Source organism: Podarcis tiliguerta, assembly GCF_965153285.1.
Source record: "Podarcis tiliguerta genome assembly, chromosome: 5".
In the NCBI taxonomy this organism is placed as follows: Eukaryota; Metazoa; Chordata; class Lepidosauria; order Squamata; family Lacertidae; genus Podarcis; species Podarcis tiliguerta.
The window spans coordinates 1,197,710-1,213,937 of record NC_139538.1 but is presented as its reverse complement, the minus strand read 5'-3'; the positions used below and the strand labels follow the sequence as shown (position 1 = coordinate 1,213,937).

The following is a 16,228-nucleotide window of genomic DNA, read 5'->3' as shown; positions in this document are numbered from 1 at the left end:
CCAACCTGGTGACCCCCCCCCCCAATGTTCCAAGAACAGAAGAGCAGCCTGGTGCTGGATCAGGCCCATGGCCCAGCTAGGCCAGCATCCTGTTCTCACGCTCATGGGAAACCATGGGACCATCATGGGAAACCAACCCAACTCCTGTATTGCAAAGAGAACGTCAACAATGTCTGGGCAACCCGATGACCATATACCTGCGTAATAGACAATCTTTATAGAATTCTTTCAAACAATAACAAGTTCAAAATGAAATCTTTAGTCTCAAAGTCTCTGAAAATCTTTAAATGAAGTGAGGTACCAAACTTTGTACAATGAAAGACAAGCTGTGAAGCTTTGTATTCAGCAAATATGATGTCCAACACTGAACACTGATTCCGGATATTGACTAGCATTTCGCAGAATTCTTCGTCAGCATGGTGGGAGGATATAGAATTGCTTCATAAACATATCTTATTTCGAATGCATGTATGAACGACTGCTCCTGAGCATTGTTCCACAGCATTTGATACTTTCATTTACATACATTCATTCAAAATTCATTCGCTTCATTTAAAGGTTTTCAGAGACTTTGAGACTAAAGATTTCATTTTGAACTTGTTATTGTCTGAAGGGATTCTATAAAGATTGTCTATTACACAGGTATATGGTCATCGTGTTGCCTAGACATTGTTGACATCATGGGAAACTGGCAAGAGGATCTGAGCACCGCTGGCCGCCTGCCATTTCCAGATACTGGGATTCAGAAACATCATTGCCTTCGTCATAATTGCGGAGGCAGGACACAGCCACCCGGGCTAGTTGGCATTGCTGGCCTCCCCTCCATGAATTGGTCTGATCCTCTTTTAAAGTCATCCAGGACAGTGGCCATCACTGTGTGATGGCCTGGGAATCTGATTCAGAGGCTGAACTGGAGGAATCCCAGCCTGCACAGGAGTCCCCGCCTCCAGGGCCGGCTGAGCCGGGGTTGGGGCCTGAGCCTGAAGGGTCCTCACCTGTGCTGGGTCCTCAGGAGCAGACACCAGCTGAGTCTGCTCTGGCTCCTGAGGGGATGGAGGACCCATTGCCTGCAGGTCTCAGCCCCGTCAGGGGAAGGTGAGGCTGCCTCTGGGTCCAGGAACCCTCCAGCCTCTCCTGAGCTGCAGAGGCTCAGGGCAGAGAGGCAGAGTGAACTAAGTTCCTGCAGGAGGAGTGCTCGCCTCCAGGCCAGAAGAGGCGAGTCACCTGAGGATCGGGGCCGCCCTATGCCTCAGGGCAGATAAAAGCCGGCCAGCCCCAGTCCCAAGTTGCAGGAGGAACATTATTGGTTACCTGTTCCTGCCTGCACCCTGTCCTGCTCTCCTGAGTTCCCGACCACGCCTGACTCCTCGCTTTGGACCTCGCTTCGCCCCTGACAGACAGCCTCCTTACCCTCGACCTAGGACCGGATTTAGACTACGCCGCACGGTAACCCCCCCGCCCCCCGGGACCAGCACACACTGCCTCCTATAGAACCATAGAACTGTAGCATTGGAGGGGGTTCCAATGGTCATCTAGTCCAACCCCCTGCAATGTGGAAATTGTTTGGCCAACGTGGGGTTCAAACCCACAGCCCCGAGATGAAGAGTCTCACACTCTACAACCTGAGCTTTCCCTTTGAGCTCTGCCCTGTGTGACAGACTTTCTTTTACCCATCCCAAACCTTCAGCTTCATTGGACGTCTGTGATATCCTTGAGTTATTAGAGAGGGAGGAAATCCTAAAAGGCACCTGAGATTCAGACGATGCTTTAAGCAAAACTCATTCCTTCCCCTCCAGTTTAAACCTGCAAGGATCTCGTTTGCTGAAAACTCAACGAGGGGAAACGGCCGCGGATCCGGAACCCCCCAGCAGCACCCGGTTCCCAACTTCCACACTCCGCCACAAACTGAGCTCAATTCTCCAAAAGCAAATTCGTTTTATTTTTTAAAGATAACACCTTTATTTATTTAGTCATTTATTATTTGTTAGATAATAATCTGTTATAATTATTGTTAGTCGTTATTATGCAGAGATGAACAATTCCCCTCCCCCTTGGATCACGGAGCAAACGGTTTTGCTGCTTTTATCTGTTGTTGTTATTTTTTTAAAATGTTAATGGAGTCCCGATTGAAAATATATATATTTATATATATATATAACTCTGTATATATATCCACGTATATCCTTTCTCCCTTTCCCCCCTTCGCTTTGGGCATGTGTGGCTGGGTGTGTGTGTTTTGTACTCTAAAACGTTGCAACAGGCAAGATCTCCTCGTCCTACACAAAGGAAAAAAGGGCTGAGTTCAGAATCTTAGCCGCTACTGGAAGCTCCTGCCTTGCTCCTCCGCCTGCCGCTGTCTCGGTGAGGGTTCGCTGGGTGGGATGAGTGGGTGGGTGGGTGGGAGGGAGGGTGGGAAAGGCCTCGGATGCAGGGATGGGCGGGTGTCTGTCCTCTCCGCTATGTCGAGTCCTGGTTGACGACTTTGCCTCCGTTCATGGTGGGCGTTCCCGAACTTTTCCTGGAGCGGCCTTGCTTCTCGCCAATTTCATGCAGCGATGGCTCTCTGTACATGCACACTGGAAAGAGAAAAAAGGGAGCCGGCGTTAGTGGGGTCGGCAACCTAAGGCCCAGATCCAGCCCAGTACGTTTCCGAGCACAATTCAAAGTGTTGGTGCTGACCTTTAAAGCCCTAAACGGCCTCAGCCTAGTAGACCTGAAGGAACATCTCCACCTCCATCGTTCTGCCCGGACACTGAGGTCCAGCACCGAGGGCCTTCTGGTGGTTCCCTCACTGCGAGACGCCAAGTTACAGGGAACCAGGCAGAGGGCCTTCTCGGTGGTGGCACCCGCCCTGTGGAACGCCCTCCCACCAGATGTCAAAGAGAACAACAACTACCACACTTTTATAAGACATCTGAAGGCAGCCCTGTTTAGGGAAGCTTTTAATGTTTGATGTATTACAGTATTTTTTGGAAGCTGCCCAGAGTGGCTGGGGAAGCCCAGCCAGATGGGCGGGGTATAAATAATAAATTATTATTATTATTATTATTATTATTATTATTATTATTATTATTATTAGACACATGCAGAGCAAAGCTTCCTTGCAGGAGAAGAACACATCTCTCCAAAACTGTTGCCACTTTCCCTTTGAAGGGCTTCTGTTAAGCTCCCGGCTCATGTCCCTTTCAAGCCAAGGCCTTCCCAAAGCACGGAGGGGGAGGCGGGGAAGGGGGGGTCTGGTCTCTAACAGATAAGGCTCTTTCCAGTCCCCTCAGAGTTATTTTTCGACTTGGAGCCTTAGATGCCAGAAGCACAAAGGAGGAGCCCCAGTCCGCCCTGGTTGCTCCCGGAACGGATCCATCTGGCTTTAAGAGGTTGGGGAGGTCACCCTTCCTTGGGCTCCTGTTTCTTATCAGCCCCAAACAACAGAGGACTCAGGCAGCAACAAGCCAGGGGGCTCGGGTGCCCCCCACCCGGTGACCTGGATTGCCAAGGCCTTTGATCTCAGCTGTCTGAGGCGAAGACCCAGCTCTGTCTTCCTGGCTTGAGCCAGAGCCTTGTGGGTTCATTTCAGGTCAGGACTGGAGGTGTGTGGGTGGGGGCAGAGCCAGCCTTTCCTAGGCGCCAGAGGGATGAGGCGCCAGGGATCTCTCCAGCTCCATGCAAGACCCACCGAAGCTCAGGGGTGGCATGGCTGCTTTTTCATGTGGTGGGAATGTAAAAAGGTGAAAGGCTTCTGGGAGATGATATATAACGAATTGAAAAAAATGTTGAAATATACATTTATAAAGAAACCAGAAGCGTTTCTTTTGGGAATTGTTGGAAATGATATAAATAAAAAGGAATGTAAGCTTTTTTTATACGCAGTAACAGCAGCAAGAATACTATTGGCTCAAAAATGGAAGCAAGAAGAATTACCAACGATGGAAGAATGGAGGATGAAACTAATGGGCTATGTGGAACTTGATAAGCTAACTGGAAGGATCCGAAACCGGCGGGACCAGAAGTTTACCGAGGACTAGTATTTGCAATGATCAGATGACGTTTGTAGGTTTGCAAGAAGCTCTGTGAGGAATAATATTAGAAATATTGCAAAAACGAAGAAGGAGATGAGGTGTGTTAAAAATGTAAAGGCAATATTAAGTTAGGAAATGCGTAAGAAGTGATTCAGACGGAGGATTATCAGAGGTGCTGATGGAAGTCCAATAAGAGGGTATTTGTGATGAATTGTGTGGTATGTTTTATAATTTTATATTTAAAAACTTATATATATATAATCCAACACACCCTCGTTTCTAGAAAATTCTGAAAGTGAGACCTTTTCAGCAGTGCACAGTCTTCAGTGTCTACACTCATAAAGGTAAAGGTAAAGGTACCCCTGCCCGTACGGGCCAGTCTTGACAGACTCTAGGGTTGTGCGCCCATCTCACTCAAAGAGGCCGGGGGCCAGCGCTGTCCGAAGACACTTCCGGGTCACGTGGCCAGCGTGACATCGCTGCTCTGGCGAGCCAGAGCCGCACACGGAAACGCCGTTTACCTTCCCGCTAGTAAGCGGTCCCTATTTATCTACTTGCACCCGAGAGTGCTTTCGAACTGCTAGGTTGGCAGGCGCTGGGACCGAACAGCGGGAGCGCACCCCGCTGCGGGGATTCGAACCGCCGACCTTTCGATCGGCAAGCCCTAGGCGCTGAGGCTTTAACCCACAGCGCCACCCGCGTCCCTACGTCTACACTCATAGGCATCTAATAAAGCTGAATGTTGGAAGATTGGGGACAGATAAAATAAAGTCCTTTATGTAGCACAGTTTAAACTATGGAATTGAACTATGGAACTCTCTGCCACAGGACACAGTGATGGCCATCAACTTGGGTGGCTTCAAAATAATAATAATAGACCAATTCATGGAGAGGAGAGGGCTATCGATGGCTCCTAGCAATAATTCTCTTGTGCTCGAGTCCTGCTTTTGGTTGACCACTGTGAGAACAGGATGCTGGACAAGACGGGACACTGTTCCTACACGGCTCCACATGTTGTTGTTTAGTCGTTTAGTCGTGTCCGCCTCTTCGTGACCCCCTGGACCAGAGCACACCAGGCACTTCTGTCATCCACTGTCTCCCACAGTTTGGTCTGACTCATGTTTGTAGCTTCGAGAACACTGTCCCACCATCTCGTCCTCTGTCGTCCCCTTCTCCTTGCGCCCTCCATCTTTCCCAACATCAGGGTCTTTTCCATGGAGTCTTCTCTTCTCATAAGGTGGCCAAAGTCTTGGAGCCTTGGCTTCAGGATCTGTCCTTCCAGTGAGCACTCAGGGCTGATTCCCCTAAGAATGGAGAGGTTTGATCTTCTTGCAGTCCATGGGACTCTCAAGAGTCTCCTCCAGCACCACAATTCAAAAGCATCAATTCTTTGGCGATCAGCCTTCTTTATGGTCCAGCTCTCACTTCCATACATCACTACTGGGAAAACCATAACTTTAACTGTATGGACCTTTGTTGGCAAGGTGATGCCTCTGCTTTTTAAGATGTTGTCTAGGTTTGTCATTGCTTTCCTCCCAAGAAGCAGGCATCTTTTAATTTCGTGGCTGCTGTCACCATTTGCAGTGATCATGGAGCCCAAGAAAGTAAAATCTCTCACTGCCTCCATTTCCTCCCCTTCTATTTCCCAGGAGGTGATGGGACCAGTGGCCATGATCTTCGTTTTTTTGATGTTGAGCTTCAGACCATATTCTGCGCTCTCCTCTTTCACCCTCAGTAAAAGGTTCTTTAATTCCTCCTCACTTTCTGCCATCAAGGTTGTGTCAAGGTTCACATACCGGGGCATTATTAAGGCTGCGGAGCCATCTGACCACAGCAAAGTGGCTAAGAACAGCAGCCACCTGCATTGCAAGGGGCTGGACTAGACGACCGCCGGCATCGCTTCCAGCTCTGCACTTCTGTGATTCTGTGAAGGTCACGGCAAAGGCAGCCCTTCTCAGACAAGTCCCTCTGTCCTACGCGGGGAGAGAGACTGGGGAAAAATCACAGCAAAGAGGAGGAGGAGGAGGAGGAGAAAAACAGCTCAGAGGAAGGTCAGTGAAGACAGGTGGGGATGAATCCCCGCAAAGGGGAGCCTTGGCAAAGAGGGATGGGGGCCTAGCCTTGTGCCGGGGGCGCTGGGGCTCCAGAGTAAAGACGCAGGGCAGCCTGGGCGTAGCTGTAACCTTGAGGATGCAGCGGAAGGTGGGATATTGAGGCCAGTTTGTACAGCATCTGGGAGCTTTCGCTTCCTCCTCTGCCTGCCATCTGTTTAAGGGGATTGCAGAGAGAGAGACGCTGACCCATGTCTGTCTCCCGGAAAGGGATGTTTATCACAGATGTTGGGAGGGAAGAGTGAAAGAGAGAGCCAGTCTCCTAGCAGAAGCCGTCAGAGCAGGGGGACAGGGATGCTCAGCCCTTTGCGGATGAGGCAGAAGGAAGACAGCTTCCCTGCTTACAGAGAAACCATGCATGCCCATCCAAAGGCATCAATGCCATCCAGATTTTTCCCCTCTGGCACCCGGGACCTAGGTGGCAGGGGTGTGTGAACCCAACACCACGGGCGGAAGGTGTGTTTCTGCAGCATGCCGGAACAAAAGAAGGGCCTCCTGGATGAGGCTAGTGGCTCATCACCATCCTCACAGGAGGCCCATTATGGGAAACCTGCCGGCAGGACCCAAGCCCAAGAGCTCTCTGCCCCCCGCCCCCCGCTGGTGGTTTCCAGCAACTGGCATTCAGAAGCATTGCTCCCCAAAACTGGGGGGGGCAGAGCAGAGGCATCTTGGGTGCTAAGATGAGCAGAGGGTGCCTTCTTAGTTGTCCCTTCGCCCTCAGAGGCTCGGTGTGGGTGTGTGTGTGTGTGTGGTCTAAGCGGAGAGGGCCTTCTCTGTGGTGGCCCCTAAGCTGTATGACTCCCTCCACACAGAGGCTCGCCTGGCACCTTCATTGCACAGCTTCCAGAGGATGCTGAAGATATACCTGTTCACACCAGGCTTATGACACCTCAGGTGTATGGTTTTTAGGAACCATCTTATTTTTGAAATTTCAAGTTGTTTTAAACACAATGTGTGTTTTTTTATAAAAAAAAATATTGTGCAAGACTATGTTCTGATACTATTGCTATGTTTCATACATTTCAAGCACATGCAAAGTGCCTTCCCAGATAATTCTGGGCCCTGTACTTCATTAAGGGTTGCTGGGAATTGCAACTCTGCGTGTGGTAATGTCCAGAATTCTCTGGGTGAAAAAACAAACTTTGAAGGTATATTGTGTACACAATTTTTAATGTATTTTTAAGCTTCTGTGGGGAGCTGCCCAGAGTGGCTGGGGAAACCCAGCCAGATGGTCGGGGTAGAAATATTATTATTATTATTATTATTATTATTAATTATTCAGCCCAAAATGCAATGTGAAACCAGACCAGGCTATGCACCCCAACAAATGCCATTTGGCAAGCAGCATAGTTGCATCAGATGTATCCTCTGTGCCTTTGTAAGGGAATGCTCCCTTAATCAGACTTAGGACTGAGGCCCCCTGGCCAGCTTGGTTTGATCCAATTAGGGTTGCACTGTGATCCGGAATTCTAATACCACATATGCAAACAGAGCTCAGCTTTATCACTCTGAATGGATGTGAAATTGGGGGTGGGCTATCCATAAAGCCTGAGCAAAACATACCTCCATAAGCCAGCTAATAATGGAACTTTATCAGTGATCTTTCACTCCCTCTTTTCATGGCAGGGTCCCAAATATATGTCTCCCCACCCCCTTTGTCCTTTTATAGCTGCAACAGGTCACAAGCGAAGAGCAGGACCAAAAAAAATGCATTATGCCAAAGCAGCTAGCCAAGCAAACGAACGCCAGGTCTCTCGGGCAAGTGAGCCCAGCTGCATTTTGCACAAGAGAGCGAAAGAGAGCCTGGGGAGCAATCTGACTTTGCTCAGCATCCCTCCCACCCCGAAAGGAAACACAGCTTCTTCACCAAACACCTCCCCTCCAAATGCAGAGAAAGCAAAACTGGGGACTCCGCCCCTCCCTACCTTCTATGGGTTTCGGTACAAAATGTGATGATGGTTTGGTCTTTTTCACCCGGTTCCCCTTCATAATCTGCCCTTCTTTATTGAGCCCCAAGAACCAGGCTCTCCCGGATTCCTGCTGCCGGTACAGCGTAGAGGAATATATAACGTAGTAGTTTTCAAAAACGGACTCCTTAAATTTGCACTCTGGCGTGAAGATGTCCTGCAGCGAGGAAGAGAACAAAAGAGGGGGAGAGGGATTAATGCAGAGTCGCTCCAGAGCAGGCGCCGGCCAAGAGATAATCTGTGTACCTCTTAGCGTAATCTCTTTAATGAACAGAAAATAAAATTAAAAGAGGCAGCCCCAGCCGCTGAGCAGAATCTCAAGAACCAGTCGCTTGAAAGATGCAACGTCCGGCTGCATCGCATGTTCGCAAATTCTCGTGGTGGCAGAGAGGGCCAGGACCCCCAGAGTCTCTCACTGCTCAGAGGTGAGAGAATCATAGAATTGTAAAGGGACCCTGAGGGTCATCTAGCCCAACCCGCTGCAACCTTGGCATTAGAAGCACCACACTCTAACCAACTGAGCTATCCAGAATCGGGATGCCGCGCACCTGGACAGGGACATAAGAAGCTGCCTTCTGCTGCCAGACCATTTGGTCCATCTAGCCCACTGGGTTTCAGGCAGGAGCCCCCAGAGTCTGCCTGGAGGTGCCACTCAGGGGGTGACCTTGGGCCAGTCGCTATCTCTTAGCCTAGCCTGCCTCACAGGGTCGTTGTGGGGATGGAAGCGGGAGGAAGAGGAGAACCACGGACGCCACTTTGAGATCCTTGGAAGGAAAAGGCGGAACATGCATGCAATAAAATGGAATAAAGTGGGGGGGGGGCTGAACCCGGGACCTTCTGTTCATAAGGCAGATATTCTTTCCCCAATGCTGTGGTCGTTCCCAGCTGCAATTCAAGCATAGCTGTCAACCTTCCCCTTTTTTTGCAGGAAATTCCCTTATTCCAGCGCCATTTCCCGGTGCTTCCTGCTGCTATCCCGAATTGTTAGATATCCCGTAGACTGTCCCCAGGACAGGTGAGGCTGCTGATCCCTTATTTTCGAGGCTGCTGATCCCTTATTTTCAAATCTGAAAGTTGACAGCTAGGAATCCAACAAGGGTGTTTCAATTTATACACCACGAGATCGTAAAAATAAACAAATACACAAATAAATAAATAACAATAACGAAGCAGGAAACTCAAGGAAAGTTCACAACAGCTTAAAACACACAGAAAGCACGAAAATACTAAAACAGGTTAAAATTCACATCAATTGTTTCAGCACCTGGAAAGGGTCGTCGAAACAAGAATTTTAGCAGGAGCCGAAAAGAAAGCAGGCAAAGGTACCTGCTTGAAATCAATAGGCAGGGAGTTCCAGAGAACAGGCAGGGGCTGCCAGACTAAAAGAACAAGTTCCTTACAGATGTGGAACGGGAATTACGTGGCAGCTGTGGCAGTGCTAATTCCATGCAGTGGACACATGTGGGATGTTGACTTTATACCCCAAAAGCAACACCTTGAACTCGGCCCGGTAGCAATTCAGAACCCAGCGCAGGACTCTGAGCGCAGGTGTCATTAGCTGACAAGGCCTCCCTCCTGTCAGCAATCGCGCTGCAGCATTCTGCACTAACTGCAAGCTCTGGATCAAGCACAAGGGAACCTCCACACAGAGCGCATTGCAGGAGTCCAGTTCCCTCCCCCCAAATTATTTTATTATTATTATTATTATTATTATTATTATTATTATTATTATTATTATTATTATTTTGTCCCCAGAGAAAGCAGGCAAGTAGATTTGCAGATCCCCTGAAAAAAATCCTTCTCACTGCAGCCCCCAAAGCCTGCTCTCCAACAAGCAGAACCGCTAGAGCTGTCAACCTGTTTGAGACTTCTCAGTTGATTGATGGCCTGCCACTTACCCAATCGACTGATGGAATTGATTAAACAGAAATTAATTTGCATTTCGCTCAAAGCTTCAATCCAGGGAGCTTTTTACAGAGACAAAAGTGCGAGATAACAGGCAATTTAAGCAAACAATTTATCGTAGAAAGGAAGGGGGGGGCTCTCTCTTATCCCAAGTACACGCTAGAAGCAAAGCAGCGTTTTTTAAGGTGCCCATAAACTTGCAGCCCCACTGATTAAAATGGAATAACGCCAGCTAAGCAATTTAAGCTTTATAGGTGATTAATCTACCAGTTAAAAAACTGGAGGTCTACAAGTGGCAGGGTATAGTTTTAAAAAAAACATAATCCAAAAGGCATCAGATGTACCAGGACTTACTTTACACACACACACACACACACACACACACACACACACACACACACACACACACCCTCCCCAAACACCACCTCGGCTGGGTGAAAAAAGGCAAATTCCATGCTAGGGACCATCAGGAAATGAATTGAAAACAAAACTGCCAATATCATAATGCTGTTGTACAAATCTATGGCGCAACCACATTTGGAATCCTGTGTGCGGTTCTGGTGGCCTCGCCTCAAAAAGGAGATTTTAGGGTTTGGAAGGGTTCAGAAAAAGAACGAAAGATCTTTCTCCCCAGTTCTCTCTCCCCATAAACCTCACAGTGCCTGCGATAACAATGTCTCACGCAGAATGGAACTGACACGCGGAAAGGACTCCTATGATCTGAAAAAGGAGATGTTCTATGGACCTTTGTCATTCATGAAAATATTTAAATAAATAAAAAAAATAGAAAAAAGATAAGGGCAACCAAAATGATGGAGGGAACCGAGCTACTCCCCTTTGAGGGACTTTTTAGTTTAGAGGAGTGGCAAGTAAGAGGTGAATCCTAGAAGGGTAGAGTTGGAAGGGACCCAGAGGGTCATCTAGCCCAACCCCCTGAAATGCAGGACTCTCAGCATGAGGGCTCCCATCCAGTCTGAAACCCCACCAGACCCTGCTTAGCTTTGCAAACGCGTAAACAGAATTGTAGCAACGGGAAGAGCAAGTGCTGCAGGAAAGGGGTTTTCTTTCTGAGAGGGTTTCGGGAGCCAAGAATGCAAAGCTGCCTCACACGACACACTCCGTACCAAGGAAACAAATTTCTCAGCAGAGAGCGCAGCTTTTTAGCAAATATGTTTTCTGTTTAGACAAACGGCCTGGCACATTATTGAGCTTTGCAGTTCTCTCCTTTCTGGCGTGCGCCTCCCCACCCTGGAAAGCACGAGAATGCAAAACTGCACAGGAAGGCAGAATAATTGCTCTCATTGTCACTTCACACAATGCACTCAGGACTGTATACACAGCCAATTAAAAACAAGCATTTTATTTATTTTTAACGCTTCACATCATAATCCTGAGTGCATTGAATGAAACGGCCATGAGACTCCATTTTAATGGGTGTTTCTGTATAACAGCCCCCCTTGGACTGGGGTGGGGGGAATGTCAAGCTGGACATGAGCGGAGTCATTTCCCCAAAAGTAAACCTCACATTTGGGCTCCCTTCTGACCCTACAATTCTCTGTTTGCAGACAGATCTAAGCCTTGTCTGAATTCTCATAGGCTCTCTTTCCACGTCTCAAATAGCATTTAACGTTGGGCTTTAGAAATTCACCATCTCCTTTCTTATAAGACGAAGCCATTCGTTTGGGTCCAGCCCTCTGGAATGTGAGAAAACAAGCTCACTCCACCTTCCGTGGGACAGGCCTTGAGGGTTTATTGAAAACTTCCTCCAAGGAACTCGGAGCGGTCTTCACAATTCCCTCTTCCCTTTGGCCTCACAATGACCCTGTGCGGCAGGTCAGGGGAAGAAAAAGATTGACAAGCCCAAAGTCACACAGTTCAGCTTTGTGGCTGGGAAAGGATTCGAACCCGGATCTCTCTGCTGCTGGCCAGTCCTGCCCCAGGCCCCAGGAAATTTGCAAGCTGAAGGACGGCTCGGTTTCAACCACGAAATGACCGCTGGGACACAGCAGCTCCCCTGGCTTATTTTATATCCCTTGATTTAGAGGGATGCGGTTTGCAGTTAAATTTAATAGGTGGAGACAGTTTGAAAATGGACACTGCTTAAAATTCCTCTTTGCCTGGAACCCATAAGGTCCCCACAACCCCCTTTTCTCTTTCCGTCTCATTTCAGACCACAAGCTGTTTGGTTTACAACCCCAGGAGACATCCACCTATTGTTCAATTCAGGAATGCATTGTTCCCATCTGCACCCTGCTTATAGATCCCATTTACTGCACAGATGTCTGGAGGAAAATTGGCAGAATTAGCTCTAGTTTCCAAGGTGGAGAAAACATCAGGCACCGCCCTGGACTAGCCACAGAAGCTGGGCACAGACTGCTGGATCAGGCCAATGGCCCATCTAGTCCAGCTTCCTGAACAGCTGCCTGCGGAAAACCTGCAAGCAGGATTCGAACTCAAGAGCAACTCCCACTTCCTGCAGATTCCAGCAACTCTGGAGGCAGAGCAAAGCGACATTGGCTATTAGCCGCCGATAGCCATCTCCTTCACAAACTGGCCTAATCCTCTTTTAAAGCCAGCCAAGTTGATGGCCACCATTGCCTCCGGTGGCAGTGAGTTTCATGGGTTCTACCACTATGACGGCACCTTGAGATTTTGGATTTTTGCGTGAGCTTTTTCGGCAGTGGAAACTTGGCTTGGCTTGTCATGGCCGAGAATCACACAAAAACCCCATGGAAGATGGAGCAAGCTTGTTTTCTCCTGCACCAGGGATTGGCACCCAAAGGACAAGAAAAGAGATTCTGAATATAAACATCAGGATGAATTTCTGGTTGGTCAGGACTGTTTCACAGCGGAATGGACTCCTTCAGAAGGTGACGAACTCTCTTTCATTGGGGGTTTTGGACGGCCATCTGTCAGGGATTCTTGACCCGTGACTCCTGCATTGCAGGGGGTTGGGCTAGATGACCTTTGGGTCCCTTCCAACTCGACAGTTATATGATCCTATGACATTTGTGGCAAGAGACCAGGCTGCCTGCCAGGCCGCAATTTTGGCCCATCAGCTTCTGATAGACTGGAGTTAGCCGACCAGAAGCCTCCTGGCTTCTCTCCAAGCCACAAGCTGGAGAGGAGAGCCTTTCTTTTTCGCAAATTCATTCTCTTCCTTCCCAGCACTGCCGGCCTCGAAGCCCAATTTCAGAGCTGTCAGGAGCAGAACTGGGGATTCAATTTTCCCTGTCACTGAAACTTTCACCCCCCAACCCCCGGCCAACCCCTCCTCGCTGCGTTCAGATTATTAAAATTTTGACAACCCGCTGACAAGATGGCCACGTTGGACCAATTAACTGGTGGCCTTTGGGTTGAAAGCTCCGGATGGGGCAGGGGATGGTTCTTCGGGGCTGGACGTGGGGCTCTAAAGCAAAGAGAAATGACACGCCATCTGACAGCCTGTTTTGTTGGGGGTGCGCAGTCGCACACATTGCACGGCGTCTAAGAGGTGCGCCTCCTTTCAAGATTTCTGTGCACGACTGCAGAGTTTTGGTGGGAGACAGGAATGATTCTGACATTACACTATGCAAGACCTTAAATCCAGACCAGCACTTGCTGGGGCGTAAGGAGATAAAAAAGAATACGTTTTGATGCTTTTATTTTTTAAAATGTATATAGCAACCCTTCATGCGAGGAGAACAGGAATCGTTGCTATGGAATCATCGTATTGTATATTCAGAAAAGGGCAGCCCAAATGAAGCTGAACGCTGGAAGAAGATTCAGGGTGGATAAATGGAAGGATTTCAGCATGCGGCACATAGTTAAACTATGGAACTCCCTGCCACAGGAGGCAGTGATGGTCACCAACTTGGATGGCTTTGAAAGAGGAATAGATCAATTCAGGGAGGAGGAAAGGACTATGGATGACAGTATTCTGCTTCAACAGTTGCAGGCAGAAATGCTTCCAAATCTCAGTTCATCCATTATTATTATTATTATTATTATTATTATTATTATTATTATTATTTCCATATTCCTTACCTCCATTCCTTTCTTTATCCTATCTCATATATTCTTTATCTAACTTGCAAATTGCGGGGTTTAGTCAAAGCATGTCTGGGTTTTCACTGGTGGACAATGTTTAATTAAATATCCTTTACAAATCCCCCGTTCTCTTCTATACCTTTGAGTTGGCTGTTTCCTAATTGTCTCTTGTCCGTTTTGCTAATTCGAGATATTCAAACAATTTCTCCTGCCATTCCGCTTTCGACGGTATCATTTTGCTTTCCCATTTTTTGGCGACCAGTATTCTCGCCGCTCTTGCAGCATATAAGAATATTCTTCTCTCCTCCCCCCCCTCCCCGCCTTAGGATCCTTTTCTAAATGCTCGCAGACCGTCATCTGGTCGGTCACAGGATGCTGGACTAGGTGGGCCATTGGCCTCATCCTGCAGCTTATCTTCTTCTGTTCTCAAGTGCTGGATGCATCCCCAGAAGCTGCTCAGTTTTTTTTAAAATGAAGATACCATCCCTCCTGCTCTGGGCAAGACCACCTGCTTCCCACAGAAAGGGGGTCTCACTCAATCTGTCTGTCACCTCCCACCATTTTAAGCCGTCCCCCCACCCTGCAGAATGCCAGACATGCAGCAAATTGCCCCCCACCCCCACCCCGCTGCTTTGAGCTGAACAAGACTTGGCTCCTTCCCCAGGCTCTTTCGATACTCGTCTCCACACTTTTGGGATGGATCTCTGGCTGCTACTTTAATTGGACAGAAATACAACTTCCTTTTCCAATCTCCCCCTCACCACTTCTGCTTCTTCTTTTTTCACACACACACACACTCCAAAAAAACCCACCACGCTGAGGCACATGGCATGGAAACCAGTCTGCGATCAAAAGAGGCTTAGCGTCAAGGTTTTCTCCAAACTGCCGGGTGGGTTTTGCCGGCGGGAGTGATTTTTCGCAGTGAGCCAGAGGGAGTCAAGGTCACTTTCAAAAGCGATTCCTTCCTTCCAGATGGCAGCTCAAGGTTCCAGGGCCTGCGTCTCACAGAATCAGAGTTGGAAGGGACCCTCAGGGGTCATCTAGCTCAACCCCCTGCAATGCAAGAATCTCAACCAAAGCATCCCTGGCAGATGGCCACCCAACCTCTGTTTAGGAACATCCAAAGAAGGCGAGTCCATAACCTCCCAAGGGAGCCTGTTCCACCATCAAACGGCTCTTACGGTCAGAACGTTCTTCCTGGCGTTGAGCAGGAATTGTGCTGGGCCCGAGGGTAACCCATGAAACGCAGTCCAGGACCGGACCAGAATCCAAAGGTTCTGCTAGGAGTCAGTCTGACAGGGCCAAGTCAGGACACGAGGCAGGAAACCAGGCTAGGTCAGGCACAGGGTAACAGGCAGGCTCCAGCAAGCTGCAACGTTGCTTCCGCAACCTGGGGTGGGGTCCAACAGCCTTTTATCTTTGTCGGGGTAATGGCCGGTCCTGATCCCCCGGCGACTCACCTCCCTGTTTTGCCCGAAGCCGAGCACTCCTCCTGCGAGTACTCAGCTCTCTCCGTCTCTCAGACCTGAGTCTCTGCAGCTCAGGAGACGTCGGTGGGTGACTAGACCCAGAGGCCGCCTCAGCCTCCCCTGACCCAACCGGTAGTGGAGCAGCTGTAAGTGATGGCCCAGCTGGAGGCAACAAGGTCATCCCGGCATCTGGAGCCAGTGCAGGCTCAGGCCCCTGACTCGGCCCAGCTGGTGCTTGTTGCAGGGGAACCTGTGCAGACTGGGGCTCTTCAGGATCAGGCCCCAGACTTGGTTCAGATGATGCCTGAGGCAAAGGATCCAGTGCAGACGGAGACTCCTCTGGTTCCGAGTCCCAGGCCATCACAGGAATCTCCTGAAAAGGACCTGAAGGCCAGCTTGCTCCATCCTCCATGTGACAGCTCTTCAGATATCTGAAGGTGGCTCTCATTCCACCTCTCCTCTTCTCCAGGGTAAACTCCAGGACAGGAAGGGCCACTGGCCTGATCCAGAAAGGCTCATAAGAACCTAAGAAGATCCTGCTGGATCAGGCAAGTGGCCCATCTAGTCCAGCATTCTGTTTTCACAGTGGACAACCAGATGCCCCTTAGGAGAAACCCCAAGCAAGACCAAAGCCACACAGCAACTGTGGCTTCCAGCAACTGGCATTCAGAAGCATTGCTGTCCCAACTGTGGAGGCAGAGCTTGGTCACTGTGGCGAGGAGCCATCGATA

General features: G+C 49.1%; 1 protein-coding gene and 1 long non-coding RNA gene across 4 annotated transcripts in view; one reads left to right on the top strand and one right to left on the bottom strand.

Moving 5' to 3' along the window:
* The window catches only part of LOC310678547, a 206,937-nt gene that overhangs the window by 103,067 nt on the left and 87,642 nt on the right, over positions 1–16,228 (top strand). The gene's annotated exons all lie outside the window — the stretch shown is intronic.
* Positions 1,916–16,228, bottom strand: part of FGF12 (fibroblast growth factor 12) — a 226,293-nt gene continuing 211,980 nt past the window's right edge. For all 3 annotated transcript variants that reach the window (XM_083442426.1, XM_083442428.1, XM_083442427.1), the window contains exons 4-5: positions 8,053–8,251; positions 1,916–2,576 (exon numbers count right to left, since the gene is read on the bottom strand). In XM_083442426.1, the coding sequence (XP_083298552.1) occupies positions 2,458–2,576; positions 8,053–8,251 (318 nt within the window). In that variant the 3' untranslated portion in view covers positions 1,916–2,457. The remainder of the gene's footprint in view (positions 2,577–8,052; positions 8,252–16,228) is intronic.